This window comes from Rhodamnia argentea, chromosome 4, assembly GCF_020921035.1.
Source record: "Rhodamnia argentea isolate NSW1041297 chromosome 4, ASM2092103v1, whole genome shotgun sequence".
NCBI lineage: Eukaryota > Viridiplantae > Streptophyta > Magnoliopsida > Myrtales > Myrtaceae > Rhodamnia > Rhodamnia argentea.
The window spans coordinates 22,370,742-22,386,916 of record NC_063153.1 but is presented as its reverse complement, the minus strand read 5'-3'; the positions used below and the strand labels follow the sequence as shown (position 1 = coordinate 22,386,916).

At 40.9% G+C, this 16,175-nt stretch overlaps 2 protein-coding genes and 1 pseudogene across 4 annotated transcripts; 1 reads left to right on the top strand and 2 right to left on the bottom strand.

Annotated features, from left to right (window-relative positions):
* Nucleotides 1–822: 822 nt before the first annotated feature.
* LOC115740696 (BTB/POZ domain and ankyrin repeat-containing protein NPR1) lies at nt 823–5,203 on the bottom strand. The gene is made up of 4 exons (XM_030674256.2): nt 4,397–5,203; nt 2,957–3,704; nt 1,882–2,079; nt 823–1,306 (listed from the first exon to the last, which is right to left on the bottom strand). The coding sequence occupies exons 1-4, from the start codon at nt 4,913–4,915 to the stop codon at nt 1,044–1,046; spliced, it is 1,728 nt and encodes a 575-aa protein (XP_030530116.1). The 5' UTR covers nt 4,916–5,203; the 3' UTR covers nt 823–1,043.
* Nucleotides 5,204–7,090: 1,887 nt separating this feature from the next.
* Nucleotides 7,091–8,890, bottom strand: LOC115740749. 3 transcript variants are annotated; one of them, XM_030674331.2, is made up of 4 exons: nt 8,746–8,890; nt 7,880–8,102; nt 7,740–7,786; nt 7,091–7,640 (listed from the first exon to the last, which is right to left on the bottom strand). In XM_030674331.2, the coding sequence occupies exons 1-4, from the start codon at nt 8,786–8,788 to the stop codon at nt 7,306–7,308; spliced, it is 648 nt and encodes a 215-aa protein (XP_030530191.1). In that variant the 5' UTR covers nt 8,789–8,890; the 3' UTR covers nt 7,091–7,305. The 3 variants fall into 3 exon arrangements, with proteins under 3 accessions (XP_030530191.1, XP_030530192.1, XP_030530193.1); XM_030674332.2 differs by having other exon boundaries at nt 7,091–7,637; nt 8,746–8,889; XM_030674333.2 differs by having other exon boundaries at nt 7,880–8,099; nt 8,746–8,887.
* Nucleotides 8,891–13,821: 4,931 nt separating this feature from the next.
* LOC125314850 lies at nt 13,822–15,842 on the top strand (annotated as a pseudogene).
* The last annotated feature ends 333 nt before the right edge of the window (nt 15,843–16,175 follow it).

Sequence of the window (16,175 nt, the reverse complement as noted above, 5' to 3'; positions counted from 1 at the left end):
AACGAGGTCGATGCATGCCTCATGGGGGACAGGATTAGTCAACTAAATATGCTTCCTAACAATCTGACAAAGCACATAATACTTCTGAGTCCATCCTCTTTACCGAATGTTTTCATTATAATATGGCTCTAAACGGGTGGATGCTTTTGGTTGTCACTGGAAACTTCGATGCTAATTAATTATGCAAGCAAAGTGAAGTTGATGTAGCAGCAAGACCCTCGCGATTCAGGCAAAAGGTCGCCTTCGAAGAGATCTCATGTTACCAAAAGATGCAAACGCCCATGTAGAATGTGATTAAAGAATGGTCCAGGCTAGGTTGGTGTGATTTGACGAGGGATGTGTCCAGGCAGACGGACCACTGCACAAGCAGATTTAGATGAGTTGTGTGATCTGATCCCCGTGTGACATCCTCAAATTTCTCCAACCTGAATGTTCTGTTTTCCCATTATTAAGGATGCGCTATTCAACAGAGTATACATTAGAACAAGATAAAGGCAATATTTACACCAATGAAACTCCTTATCAGAACCATATGTATTTTATCTCAACAACTCGGATATATACCAGTTCGAATGGAAAAAATACTAGAGACGAGTTGATATGGCCATAAGAGTGAGATACCGAGACCGATGGAAGAGTAAACTTTCTGAGTGCATCTCTCATCACCGTGAAGATGTAGCTTCTTAAATACCTGGTTTTTTTTTTTTTTTTTGGTATGATTCTTAAATACCTGGTTACATCAGTAAGAAATCCATCGAACAGCTGAAAGAGCCGAAAAATACAACTAAGACAATCATATGCATGGACTGATAAAAATACAACTAAGACAATCATATGCATGTACATACATCAGTCCTCATCTATTCGCTGTGTAGATGAGTACTTACATTATGCTACTTCTATGCAAACGATTGGCTTTCAAGATACATTACATGGGAAAACTGTGGAACCATGCCAGGAGGAAAAAAATGGGAAAATTGTACAATGAGAAAGATGTCTTTCGGCATCTTAAATCACGCAGTGTCGCTACTGGTCGCTTGTCATTAGCTTACCATTCCATTAGGCTTCAGGAAACTCATTGAAGTTGAAGACGAAGATGACAATATGCTAGACTTATCAGTCTCCTCTTTGTCTTGAGTGAAAGCTTCAGTCATCTCTTCTTTTACTTCGGTATGCCTTTGCTTCTTACGCAGTCGTTCCTCTGGAGTGTCATCCCCAACAGCCGCCAGCCATGACAAGTCGTCAGTATCGATGATCTTATTGATTACGGCTGAGCATCGAGGAAAGAAGCGCTTTCCAAGTTCCACTGCTCACAAAGACGAAGGAAATGCAATTAAAGAGTTCAAGCGTATACATATTGGTCATGTTTGAGCAAGAGCTGGTCATATGCATTGTAGACTCCATTGTCGAATAAGCATCTATCAAAAAGAGGAGCCTAAGTTATGGGTATTAACTCATCAATGATCGACATGATGAAGATGTCACCTTTTTTGGTGCCAATAGATGTCAGTATGACCATAGAAAGTATATAAGAATTACGAACATCACCTAATAAGGGTACTTTTTCGTCTGTTAGCTGATAAGTTTATGACAAGTGTGCACTTTGACGATGCCAGAGTATCAACGCATTATCGACACAAGCTCAGTCCAATTCGTTATTTTTATCTATCTTACTGTTCTGATAATCCGAGGGGATAAATATGAAGACCCCGCTACCTGGAGATTGATGAAACATCCTGTGAGCCCCGAGTACCGGTTAACTCCAGGCTTTTGACTTGTGAAGGTTACTCTAACCTAGAGCTATCTTAGAAATCTGCAACACCCCAACCAACTATGCTAACCCTAGAGACTAGCTAACTTCAAATGCAAAAGGAGTATTACCTGTTTTGGAGAGCGCTCTCATCCTATTCAGATTCTCCTCTTGGATTTTGAAAGGAGCTTCATTTAAATCCACGTTTGCCCCTTGTTTTCGAGCCAAATTCTCGATGCTTACCAAAGGATACTCAGAAGTACCGTCTACTTGAGCAATATCCATTGCCACTTGAGCTTCCATCGGAAAGAGTAGTTTAGCTAGTGCAACTGACAAATGAACCATGGGTGAGAATCACCATCAGATATTTAAACAACATAAGAATAAGATGTATCAAAAGTACCCGAAATTTCCTTGCCATGCTTTGTTATAATGCCTTCAGAATTTAAACCCAATGAAAACAGAAAAAGTAGTGCTCTTTATACACTTCCCATGCCTTGGTGAGTGCCTGATGAACACTTATGTCTTGTTCGACCAAAAAAACAAAACACACACTCATGTCTTGCATATTTTTAAATGAACCCTTACCTAATTCATTTGTTCTATTATTAGCCTGCTGTCATATATTGCACAAACTACATTGATCAACCAATGTCCAGGAACAAGAGTAACCGAACAAAGTATAGTCTGGCTATTGCTAATTTTTGGTCTGATTCTCAGTTGCTTAATTTTACAATTCAATACAGATTTCATTCGACTAATTAATCATGTTTCCAGTAACATAACAGCTAGGATACTGCAACTAATTCATAGACCACAGAATTTGTCTAACATCAAATGTTCGTGCATCCAAGACGGGGTCACATAAATGAGGTTATTATGATTAACCAGGAAAGTTATGTCAAAGAAAAGCCAAATTGTTTACATGTTTGGCACATACTCTATTACCCAATCAAAGATAGATGTGTTAAACCAAGTTATTTAGTGCTTGTTTTTTCTCGAGGTTACGAATATATTGACACCATCAAGTGTAACTGTTGAGCGATTTTCCTATGCAACCCGAATGGTGATCTTTATAGCAAGCAACAACCGCTCGCATGCGACATACATATGCGATGATGTGCCTATCCATGCATATACAGAAACACTCACAATGCTCACTGTTGTGCATTTACATCGAAGACAAAGGCAAAAGAAGAAAGCCACCTCTATTTTCCAGGTATAACAATTTCTTCCGCAGATCATCCCCTGCTATAGCAAGAGAAAGAGCGGCTTCTCCTAGTAAAGGATCTCTTCTTTCAGCTTGCTCCAATATCTCCACACACAGTCGCTCCCTGGACGAAGCTTTTCCTTCCTCAGTTGATTTATAGTAATCCGCAGCCCTAGTGAGCCTCTTAGATATCTCAAGTGCTTTTCTACCATCCAAAGTGAGGTCAGATGCCCGGGCTCCTTTTACTAAAAGAGACACAATAATCTTGGGCTCTTTCCTCAATGCCGCAACATGCAGAACGGTATAGCCCCTGGGATTTCTTTGATTGACATCGGCAATGCCAAGATCAAGAAGTTCGGCGGTAGTCTTGGCATCACAGTACGCAACCGCATAATGGAGTGCACATGCATCATCAAGAGTAGTATGTGCCTCCCTAAGTAGCATTCTGACTAGTTCGACATCGTCTGAATCCAAAGCCCTATGTATTCTCTTCACGTGCTTATCAGGAAAGCTGTCACATTCTGGCCTCTTCAAGCCAAGTTCCATTCTGGCATCCACGATCTGCTTAACAATACAATGGGGCAAAGCTCGGTCTAGAGTAACCACATCAACATCTGATTTAACAACGAGCTCAATGCAACGAGCCGACAAACCCTCACATGCATTATTGCATATATTTGCAACAGATAGAACTACCAGTAGATCATCTATGGCAACCTTGTCAAGAATGTCTAGCAGGTCTTTCTGCAATTCAAAAACACAATGAGAACTGTCTCAACAGAACCATTCTCTAGTCAAAAGACAAGAACAAGAACGCTCAACGTGGATAAAGGATGAGATCGAGTACATTACCATGACAAGTAACAATATCAGATGCATTATAGTGCATTCAAGACTTACAAGGACGATCAACCCCTTTACTCTTCAGGATCATGAAGTAAAAAAGACACTACATTGTGCCACTTTGGACATCTTTGCAGAGACAATAACAGAGAAGAAAAGTTTTTTAGAACATGGAGATGGAACTACAGAGCAAGCGAGAGAGTTCTTCCAAACTTTTTACCATTTTGGGCGAATCTTCGCTGGATTAGAATGTGATAGCAGAAAAGTTTCATCAACTTATAGAGGACCTTCCAGTTTATTATGTTTTCCTCCCAGCATAAATCAAGAACAACAGTATCATTTCCTCGAATTATTCTTCCAGACGTAAAATCGTTTAGCTATCTCACCACGAAAATCCACTCGCATAGAGAAGGCCCAATTAAATACTGCTAAGATTAGCTACCATCATTCGGTATGTGGGTCTAATTCTAAGATTGAACTACAATTAACAAACGAAACCAAATAAATGCTGCAGATTCTTACAAGCAACAACAAGCCAACCAAAATCAGACAAAAATCCATCATTCCGAGAACAAGTTGAAACCATTCCTCACCTGGTACAGGCCCACCAGCTCAGAAATCTGGAACGTGAAAGCCGCATAGAGCACCTGAACTAGGAAATCCACGGCGGGCCGACAGGCCGCGTGCGGGCACTCCTCGTCCACGCACTCGTGCACAGCTGGCGGCGGCGGCTTCACCTTGCCGCTGTAAAGATATCCCAAGACCGCCATGAGCGAGTCGTGCCCGATCTCGAAGTCCTTTGCCAGGTCCTTGACCTCCAGCTTGGTCTCCCCTCTGGTGAACGCGCCCCGGAAGAACCCGCTCCTCGCGGAGAGGATGCAGCGGTGGACGGGCACCTCGCGGCCATCCCCGAGGGCGATCTTGGCGTCAGCGAAGAAGTCAAAGCCCCCGCGCCCGGCGGCGAAGACGGACTCGAGGCTGTCGGAGAGGCGGACGAGGGAGGGCGCGTCGGTGGGGTTCGCGCGGGAGAAGGGGGAGTCGGTGTTGGCGGTCGGAGCGCAATAGATGCTGCTGCTGTTGCTGTTGCTGACGATTTCGTTCGAGTCGTCCATGAGATCAACAGGGGGCAGAGAGGGGGCGAGAGACAGCGGCGCGAGCTCAAGAGGACATGGCGGGCGATCGATCGCGGCTGCAGATGAAGAGAAGTCGCCGAAGCGCGCGCCGCGCGTTGGGGGGTGAAAATATGGAAGAGAGAGAGAGAGAGGGAGAGAGCGTGGAATTTGGAGAGGGGGAAGGTGAAGTCAATGGCGTCTAGAGAGAGAAGTCGAAGGGAGTGAGGTGTGAAAGATGACGAAAGCGAGAGGAGAGAGAGAAACGAACAAGAGCACGGGAACACGGAGGGGGAGTAATTGAGGTTGTTGTCGACTTGTTCAAAGGTTTTGGCTTTTGGTTCCATTGGAACGAGTCCTCCTCCTCCTCACTTCACGTCACGGTTTGGTCCGTACGTCAGCGAGACAGTTAACCCGCTCAGCCGCCTTCCTCGACGGTGCCGGCCGCCATGGGCCAGGATCTATGAGGAAAGCCGCTAGGCGACGACGAAGATGCGCAAGAATCTGGCTTGTTTCGGGGTTCCGCTTTCGTTTCTATCTTCTCTCTCTGTTCTTATCCATGCTTCGTTTATATTTATCGTTTCGTGATTTTGGACGCGCTCCGCAACCGTTCTAGCTTTTCTATTTTCGGGCAAGTTTTTGGCCAATAAGTTTGGAACGAGAAGATGAAATAAAAATAATAAGAATTTTTCTCGTTACTAACTCTCTCGCGGGTACGGTTTCGCTTTCTCTTGCGTCCCTATCACCGGTCGCCGATTGCCATCTACTCGACCGTCGATGTCTAGTCCTTAGCTCCGGTTCGCCCTTCGCCATCCTCCGGCCGAAACTTAGAGGTCAGCAACCATAGAAATTTTATATTGTTTGCAAATAAATTTTTATTCAAGAAATATGAATTTTGTATCGTTATCAAGCACGTGTCTCTTTGAAAAAAAAAATGATTGTCTCTAATTGAAACTCGTTCGGAAAATAGAAATAGAGCTCGGAAAGAGAATACATGTCATTCTCGCCCCTTCTAATCTAATATTTCTTTCTTTGATAATTGAAATTATTGTAAATAAGGACCTAAAATGATGACATATTCTCGGCAAAATATTTGTCGGCCGGTGAGCACAAGCATCACACATGCCATTTTTGCAAGTCATATTTTGGGATATTTTCGTCTAAAGGCCTTTTTTTTTTTTTTCTGTCTTCCTTTTTCTTCACTGCTCATCTTCTTCTCCCGTGGTAATCTTTTACTGGCAAAGGACAACGATGCCGACTCCAATGAACAAAAGTTCATTCTAGCCAAATCCGCTTCATTGACAAGGTTAAATGACTTCCCATAACCACAACAATGGAGCCAGCCGACCACCATCCTCCTCCTCACCGCCTTCGCATCCCCATACTTACGAAGACCATCGTCTCTGTTCGCACACTTGCCAGCAATACAATCGTTCATGGAAAAACCTCATTATCATCACGGAAAAATCTACGTCGCTCAAACAATGTTCCCAAAAAACCACATTATCATCACGTTGAAGTCTAAGTCGAGTCGACAGGATGGGCAATTTCGTTTCACGCAAAACCACATTATCATCACGTTGAAACCTACGTCAAGTTGATGAAATATTTCGCGAGAGGACGCCGAAGAGACATTCAAAGCGAAGGAGATGGAAGTGTGCCTGGCCCCCAAGTTTTGTGCAAATTCGTCTGTTTGACATGAACTCTGTTGTCAAGCAATGAGACCAGGTTTAAAAGCAGACCGTCAGGACATTCACAACTAAGACAAGAATCTAATCACCAAGTCGTTAATTGGCGACCGAAGCATCGCCGAGGCTAATGAGGAGTCACGGTCCTAGAGCGGGAACATCAGAATCTGGTTAATAATGATGCTATGAAACTCTTCCCGAGCTTGCAAAGTTTCTCTACAGATATGCACGGATCTCATTGTATCAGATAACGGACTTTCGATGTTGTGCAAGCCGATGGCAAAATGCGCAACACCCTAAATTGCAAAAGTCGTTTCACAAAATGAGACTAAAATAGATCGACCCCGAACACACGTTCGCTTCCATCGTCCTGTCGACCATACACAAACAGGAAACTGCAGAATTTAACTCAGTAAAGGCCAATGCACCAGAAGCAGGAGTCATGGACAAGCTCCTCTTAGATCGGACAGCTCAACGGGACGAGTAACAAAAACATCAACTTATATGCACCTTTAATTCAGAAAAAGGAAAAAAAAAACCAGTAGATTACATGCAACAGAAACTGTCATCCTCAGTGTGGCCATGTAAGTTCAGTGGTCATCTATGACATATTTAATCAGATTGTTGTGGCTTTCCCTTTGTTTCGCCTTCATGAGGACAATTTAAACAAAGAAGACTCCTCAGAATTTCGCTGAAGCTTGACATCTAGTCTCTTTTATGACCCAACGGAGAGAGCACCTTCTCTAAACCTTTACCGATGGAGTACCTGAATCCACGTTCTTTCTTCGGTGACTCAACAACATCATTGCTCGATTCTTTCTTCGGATGGATGGCTTGTACCACAGCATCAATTTCTTCTTTTGCTCGTTCGAAGACATTTGGAGCTTTAACCTCGTCGATTGGGGTGTTCTCATCAATGTCCTCATTCAAGCCGTGAGTTTCCTTGCCATGATGGCGGGGCGACTTTTTAAAATGCATAATACCTTCGATCTCTTGCTTTGCTTTCTGGATGAAATTGGGTCCTTTGCCATCATTTTCTGCAATCATGACACATTAGAGTTAATACATATTCTTCCAATCTCTTGTACAAACAAGAACAGCTGAACCAGCATCAGGGCTATGCTATGTAGAAAGTAAACCTGAGGGAGAACCACTAGCATTGGACTCTGTCTGCACTGTCTGGTCCCTGCAATCTCCTCAAGAGCTCGGTCAGTGTCAAAGATGAGTCCGAATACTTAAAAACTTAGTTTCCTGCAAAATTAATGGTCGAACACGATACCTTTTCTCACGAGTAGGAGACTCTTTCTTTAAATGGATAGTTTGAACGAGAGCCTCAATCTCTTCCTTAGCTCGTTCAAATACATTAGGCGCTTTGACATTGCTCAATGGGGTGTTCTCATCAATGTCATTGCGCGTTCCATGCGTCTCTTTGCGATGGTGGGGTGATTTGTCATCGTCCTTTGCTCTTTGAAACACATGCGGCTCGTTCGAACCATCATCTGCTAAACAAATTAGACATGGGAGAACCAAAATCCATGAATACCACTACTCTATGTATCTGCGCTAATGCAGCTAATGCCCGACAACATGCTCGGAGAGAAAATGATCAAATTCTATCCCAGTTGCTACAATGTAGCTCTTTCCCAAAATGTCACTCCATTCCTAGTCCATCAAACAAAGTCATGATGCTACCCAATTCACATGTAGGATGAATCTAGATTGTACAAAACCATATAAATGTGAGGACGAACATGTTGCTAAAGATCCCTCTTTGCCCCTTTCACGGGAAACACAGGACGTGGGCTCACATGCATAACGCAAACGATAAACTGGAAGAGACGAGCGTCAAGATTCGAACTCGTCCATAAACAATCATCACTTCGCAAAAGCGGATGAATTTTGAAACGACAATCGCCATATAGATCAACCCAGACAATTGGCAACTGAAAAAAACAAAAACCTTTTACAGCTAGCGTTTCATCGTCGCAAATAAGCAACCAATCGCGGATAATCGAAACGCGGACACGTTCACCTTTCGGGAGAACTCGGGGAAGATGAGCAGAAATCAGATTAGCGGAATCCGTGTTACAGTCGATGAAAACCCGAATCTCGAAGGAGATGATCAGATGCTGTGGAGATTGATACCTGACGTTGAAGGAGCAGTCCATTCAGGCTTCGCGTCAGCCATGGAGAGAGAGAGAGAGAGAGAGAGAGCTTTTTTGGTGTTTCGCTTGGATTTTCCGATGTACTTTCCGGTAAGAAAAGTCCGCGGAGGTCTTGACCATAAAACAAAAAAGTCCGCGTACGCAGAGCACACAGAACACAGATAGAGACGAGAGAGAGAGAGAGAGACCGCGCTTTTTCAGACAGAGGCACGACGAATCGGACCCGATCCAAACGACGCTTCGGTTCGGCTGGCCCGCGAGGGAAAATAAATCGTGCGTTAAGACCCCGTTTGTTTCGGGACAAATGTGCTGTTTTTAAAATATATTTTTTAAGAAAATAATAATATTTTTTTGATATTTAGATGAAATTTAAAAACAAACAGGAAAACATTTTTCGCCATTTAGCAAGAAAAATCAATTTTCATCTAATACGTCTTTTATCAAACTTTTTTAAAAAAATCGATTTTTTAATTGTTTCCTTTTATCTTTTTATCTTTTGTTTTTCTTTCTTTTTCTTTCTTTTTTTTTTTTAGTTTTTCTTTTTCCTTTCTCCATGGGCTGTCAAGCGGCCATGGCTACCAGCCGCTGAGCAGCGCCATCGGCCGGCAAGCTTGCCATCGGCGAGGCCGCGGGGATCGAGACAGCCGGCGAGCTTGAGGCGGCAAGGCCACGGGGGTCGGCCGAGCTCGAGGAGATCCCCAGATTGCAGGATTGACGAGTTCCTTTCTTTCTTCTTTTGGGGGGAAGGGCGAATCAACCCAGGACAGAAAGATGCGAAGCGCGGAGGGCAATAGAAGAGAGCAATTACTGGGGAGCCTGCCGTATCGGATCAATTGATGATGGAATCGTCGAAGTCAGTCCTCGAAAGAGTTGAAGAAATCGGCATCAGCGAGCTTGTTATCCACGGACAGGACTCCCAAGGAAGAGAGAGACTGAGGATGGAGGAGAGAGAGAGTACGGGATGTAGAGAAAGGAAAATGTTCAATTTCGGAAGGATACACGAGAGATATGCCTGAGATAGAGGGAAAAATAATTGCCCTTTCTCAAAAAAAAAAAAAAAAACCGCGAAACAAACGGAGAATAAATAAGAAAGCGTTTCATGAGACCGGATCGGATTCCTCAAAATGGCTTGGCTAAACTAGATTAAATTGGGCAAAAAAAAGGAATTAAATTGGGCAACACCGAATAGGAATCTCCGCAAATCGAATTAGAGACCCGCACGCTTGTTCCAAAGAAAGTTTGATCCCTACAATCGGGGGTGTGCAACCGGATCGATTTCATATTCTATACAGGTTCCATCCCTGCAATCAAGGCTTGTTCCCTCCATTGCATATACTATAATCTAGAACTTTCCCCACCACAAGTTTAAAGGTCAATTTCATATTTTATTCAAGTTCCATTTGCATTCTTAAATGAACGATTACAACAAATCATCATATCCAATAACTACAATTTACTATTACAATTCATCGACCAAAACTCATATTTAGATACTCGAAGAATATGAAATATTAGCAAAGTGAAAGTCCTAGTCAAAGATATCACCGTAAATGGAAGCTCAAACTAGTGGTTTCGGATTACATGCTCATCATCACACTTCATGGAATATTGTAAAATCGCACTAAGACATAAAAAATAAAAAATAAAATAAAAACCACAAATACTTCTTCTAAGTTATGGGTTCCATGTTTTAGACTATGAAACCTCCTCGTCGGAATCGGTTCCCAAATTTCTATAAATTAGAACATATCTTGCATACCTGAAACTTGAAACCGGATCGGTTCCCACCATTAAGGTCTAGTTTCCGATTCTACCATGAAACCATGCTCACCTCTATTACCGAAGAGAATGGTCCGAAAAAGAAAAAGAAAAAGATAAAGATAAAGATAAAAAAAAGGAAAAATAAAAAAGATAAAAAAAAAATCCATGTTTATGTTAACCATGTAACTTAGAACGTCCGGCATTTACGTTGGAGATTTTGGGCCAAAATTGATTAGATATTAACAAATTGTCAAAAGATTTATAACTAAATTGGTCAAATCAATACAATAAATTTTTGGTAATTATTCCTCAAAAATGAAAAAAACAAAAAAACTTGTTTCGAGAGCATTACAAACCAAGAAGTTGTCTCGTTGCTTATAGAGTCTTGTCGAATCTAAATTACTCCGCCGGTAGGCAAAACGGACGACAAGTCGGGGATGTCGCGAAATGCATGGAAGTCCAAGTCCTCGAGTTTGAAACTTGCTGATGGACCTTATTTGTTTTCCAAGTTAATAACAGTGTGAATCCAACTTGAACAGCGGAACCAAAGAATGAGTTTGATTATTGAAGCGCATGGCCATTCGTTGGCCACCATAGAACAAGTGAACAAACTTCGATTTCCTTTTTTTATTTTTTTGTCCAATCAATCCTTCGAGAATTTGTAGTCTAATTCTATCCAATTCTATTTTAGTACGCAAATCACACTATCAAGAACGCAAATGGAGGCTTCCGGGACGACCAAAAGAAAAACCCTTTTTCGGTTCCACTACTTCATGATTTTTGTTTTACTTTATTCTATTACCGTAGGTGGCTTCTAGGAACTCACTTTCAATTAATGAAGCCCCACTTCCACGAAGCCTCGTGACTTGCTCTTTTCTCGTCTTCTTCCCAAAAAAAAAAAAAAAAGTGACCAAAAGTACTTGATAAAAAGAAAAAGAAGACAAAAAATAAAAATAAAAAAATGTTCCAAATCACAGTGATCACATAAGATTATGTTTAAAAATAAATAAATAGTCGATTATATAACAGTCTTTGAGCGGCTATTATGCTAATGATCTATTTTAAGATACAAAAAATAAAAAAAATTAAATTAAAAATTATTTTCGAGTTCACTCTTTTAAGAACTTGTGACTTTTATGAGTCATCCAAAGAATTTTATGCAAGCAAAGTCCAAATTTCCAGCAACGTGACGCGTGCTCGCGTTTCAAGAAGGCCCAGAGAGTTTTGATTAAGGAAAAAGGAAAGGTTCTCTGGACCTCCATTTCCATATAACCATTTTTTGAAAAATCTGATCTCTCGCAGACTCTCTCTCTCTTTCTATTAGCTAAGGGTGTGCATGACAATATTTTTAGGGTATAATTTTTGCTTGAGAAGTAATTATAGAGTAGAAATTCATCCGATTACGTAGCTTCGTTTTTCTACTTCTGAAGTATTTTTTTAATAGTTTTGAAATTACTTGAAGAAGAAGTAAAATGAATTTACTATTTAAAACCATAAATAAAAAAACAATTTTTTATCAGAATTTTATTTTTAGAGCAGAAATCTCGTCGTGCTCGCCATAGGGCCTGTTTGGCAACATTTCTGTTCCTCTGATTTTGTTCTTCGGAACAAAAAAGAATCAGAAACATATTTGGTAACGCAAATAATTCTAATTCTAATTTTGCTCCCGAAAACACTTTTGGGTCAAAACTAAGAACAAAAAAAAATTGATTCTCCCAAAAAAGAACACTTTTGAGAATCAAAAAGGCAATAACAATTTTCTCTCACTTTTGTCGACCGCACGAGAGGCGTGGGCCGGGTCAACCAGACCAAGTCCGGATAAATTTTTTATAAAAATATCAGAAATTAATAAAAATAAATAAAAAATCATAAAATGATTTTAAAAAATCCAAAAAATTTCATAAAAATTATAAAAAATTCACAAAATTCCAAAAAAATCTCAAAAATTAGGAGATGGGTCATTTCAACTGGCCAATCATATTTTTGACGATTTTGCCTTTCAATTTCTCTTTAATGACAATTTTGTCGCTTATGGGCAAATTGTTTCAAAAAATCCAAAAATTTTCCAAAAAATCTCGAAAAGTATGAAATAGATCCACTGAACTGGTCAACCCTATTTTTTGTGAGTTTACCTTTTGATTTTTCTTAAACCCCGCACGAGTTGTTGCCGAAGTACCATATTGCATCGGTGATCATACACATAGCATCCAAGGATAAAACTCAGCCACCTATGTGGCAAAGATGTAATTTATTCATCTTAGCAATAAAAGATAATCAGAATTACCTCTTCCATCATTGGCATATGCATAGTCTCGAGAGAAGTATGGGAATACAACAATTTTATCGTATTATCCTTACAAGGAACAAATATGAAGCACTTTTATTTTGGCCAAACAGATGTCATGATGCAAGAGGATCGCAACTGTGGGGTTTGAAGAAAGTTATCAAATGAGATTATGTAATTATTTGATTTAAATGTCAAATTGGGAAGAGAAATTATTTCTCAAAATAGAAATTTTGTGCGATTACAAAACTTGTTTCTATTATGAGAACATAAATTTTATGTAGTTACTAAACGTGTTTTGATTCATCTAGGGAACAAAAAAAAATGAATTCTAATTAAAATCACTTTTTTAGAACAAAAACGTTACCAAACATACCATTTGTTTCTTACTCTGCCCTTCTCTCTCTAAAATCCCATTTCCATGTGAACATCCTTGAACCCCTCTCGTTTTCCATAATCTCTCACTTCACAGCAAGAACCCCCACCCCACTCCAGATTTTTCTTTACTTTCTCTCGTCTCCAAAAGGCGATAACATATATTCCATCGACATCTCGCCGAGTTTCCATTCCTACCTTCGAATTCCTCGAAAATCTCGTGCTTTTGAAACCCCCCCACGTTGAAATCAACTCCGACCCCCATTCGAAGTTTGTGATCACAGTGCGTATTCGAAGTTTGATATCTCACTGGAACTACTTGATGGCAAGGGAAAAGAAAATTAAAGAAGAGAGATGAAAGATTTTATGGGACCACAACCAATTGTTCTAAAAGCTTAAGCCTATAGAAGAAGGTGTGGTTTAATATTTATATATTCCAACACTCCCCCTCACGCTTAGTCCGGTCTTCTTGCCTAGTACTAAGCGTGAAAATATTCATTGGGGAGGCAAATAGGGCCCTGGAAAGATTTGAACTCGGGACCTCCCGCTCCGATACCATGAAAGATTTTATGGGGCCACGCCCAACCGCTCTAAAAACTTAAGCTTATAGAAGAATGTGTGGTTTAATATTTATATATTCCAACAAGAGAAATTTCTGGGTTTAGTTCTCGATTCTGGACTAAGGGTTAATCATAAAGTTCTGACTTTTAATCATTCGAAGTTATTTTTTCATCTAAACAGCTGGGCATTTGAGCTTTTCATCGTAGCTGGGTGTGATTTTCCTCGAAAATCTCGTGCTTTTGAAAGCCCCCCACATGTTCTTGCTCTGTGTTGTCTCTGATAATCTTGTTCTGCCCTTTTTTGTGTGGATAACCTGTCAAAACTTGGGACTCTGGTTGTGTTTTTTTTGTCGTTCAATGGCAGTGAAAATGAATTGATTTTGCTTTCTTCGCCCCTTCCTCTTTCAGATTGCATTCTTTTACGAACTTCCCCGAAAAAGGATCAGAAATTTCAGATGAGAATTGCGGATTGAGTTCGTAAAAGCAGCTTTATGTCCTATTTTAGTATGTTCGTGGGGATTTTACATCGATAATAATGATTTCATTTCGGGAATTTTGTCATCTGATTATTTGGGTTCTCTTGTGTTTGAGCAGGTCAGTGCTGAAATTTGTACAGTTTTATCACTTTCCTCGTTCATATCTGTTTTGCACGAAATTGTTGCTCGTTGGGGTGTCAAATTTGCCTGCAACATCAGTTTATATCCCCAAGCAACCAGGAGCGATTGCCTTCAGGACAAGCAGCTTGAAGAGCACCAATTTACAAGTGATGACCAATTCAGTTGCCTCTGACAAGACCAGAGGATTGCCCGTCCTTCGATCTGAGAAATTCTTCCTGCCGAGACCCAAAAGAGATCTCGATGCCGTGGCCATTAAGGTGCAGAAAGTGTACAGGAGTTACAGAACAAGAAGAAACTTGGCAGATTGCGCCGACGTGATCGAGGAGCTCCGGTGAGTCTTTCCTGAATTAAGTTGAATTGATCGAGTTGTTTCTGATGTGCCCTTTTTTTTAATAGCTACTCGGTGCAAAACTGCAAAATGTTTCAGGTGGAAGGCAATAGACTTCGCAGCCCGGAAGCATAGTTCCATATCATTCTACGAGAATGCTAAGCCCGAAACCTTTGGTTCTCAGTGGGCGAGGACAAGAACTGGAGTCGCCAAGGTACATAAAAGACAAAACTTTTGAAAGAGCCCGATTCCTGCTTTCATCTTATTTGACAGTTAACATTATCATTAGGATGCTGATGATCATCTTTCAGGTAGTAAAAGCTTTGCCAAAAGATGAGAAGGCTCAAAAGCTAGCATTACCCCACTGACTTGAAGCTGTCAGTCCCCTTGTCCTCCTGAGGAATGCAATATAGCACGATCACCTTTTTTTCCAAGAAAGGGAGATTCTAAGTATATAGAATACTGCCTGATAGTATCTGGTTCGAACAGATTGACCTGCGGCATCGTTACGGCCACAATTTGTGTCTCTACTATGACGTGTGGTTCACAAGCGAGAGCACACAGCCTTTCTTCTACTGGTTAGTAGTTCATACGTGGAAATCTTTTGTTGTGTTTGTGTTACTTACATCGGTATCAAAAGACATTTTTAACAACGAGGACCGTGTTAAATGCAGGTTGGATGTCGGAAAAGGCAAAGATATAAATCTCGAAGAGTGCCCAAGAAGTGTTCCTGCATCGGCAATGCGTCGAGCATCGCGGACGTATACTTCTTTTATCGACTTATAGCGGATGTCTTAGCAAATTATCCTTATCAAATATCCTATCGGAACACCCCTCGGACAATTCAAACCTTTGAGGGACATCGTTAATCGCAGCAAAATGTTCGGTGGACATGTGAGAGAAAGATGCCTGTTGTTGAATTTCTGCATTGAACTGGCATTGACTCCTCTTTGTTTTTCCCTGCAGAACGAAAGCGAAGCCCAAGACATTGCTTCTTTTCAAACGGGGTGCAATTCTCCGGGGAACTGGGATGTGAATCCCCGCATCTTCTTTGAAATTCCTGCTATTCTCTGGCGTTGCCGTGAGGGCCACCTTGAATTGTATTTCTCTAGGAATGAAAACTCCATTCTGTTCAAGCCAAATAAAACGTAAAACCCCTGGAGGCTTATCGTGGATGAAATATCTATTTAATCAGACGAATTTGCTAACCAAGCGGCGCACCTGGCCTCTTTTCTATTGTGTATGAACTATCGGGAAAAATTCAAAGCAAGGATATGAAATGTCTTTATTTTTTTAAATAAGAGTATGAAGTGAATATTATTTCAGATAAGGCTTTGAAGTAGCCATGTCGGTTTCAAATAAGGGTTTGATTTTGCCGGCCCATCAAGGATATTTTCGTTTAGAGATAATTTTAATTGTAAATTTTTATTTTTTTCGTTTTTATCATTTCTTTTAATTCTTCTTTGGTGAGGGCTAGCAACCTAC

Coding starts and splice junctions, on each gene's coding strand:
- LOC115740749 (XM_030674331.2), bottom strand. CDS start 8,788: ATGGCTGACGCGAAGCCTGAATGGACTGCTCCTTCAACGTCAG. Junction 7,787..7,879: donor TCTCCTACTCGTGAGAAAAG/GTATCGTGTTCG, acceptor AGGAGATTGCAG/GGACCAGACAGTGCAGACAG. Junction 7,641..7,739: donor TGCTAGTGGTTCTCCCTCAG/GTTTACTTTCTA, acceptor GTGTCATGATTG/CAGAAAATGATGGCAAAGGA.
- LOC115740696 (XM_030674256.2), bottom strand. CDS start 4,915: ATGGACGACTCGAACGAAATCGTCAGCAACAGCAACAGCAGCAGCATC. Junction 3,705..4,396: donor AGCTGGTGGGCCTGTACCAG/GTGAGGAATGGT, acceptor TTTGAATTGCAG/AAAGACCTGCTAGACATTCT. Junction 1,307..1,881: donor GAGAGCGCTCTCCAAAACAG/GTAATACTCCTT, acceptor CTTTGTGAGCAG/TGGAACTTGGAAAGCGCTTC.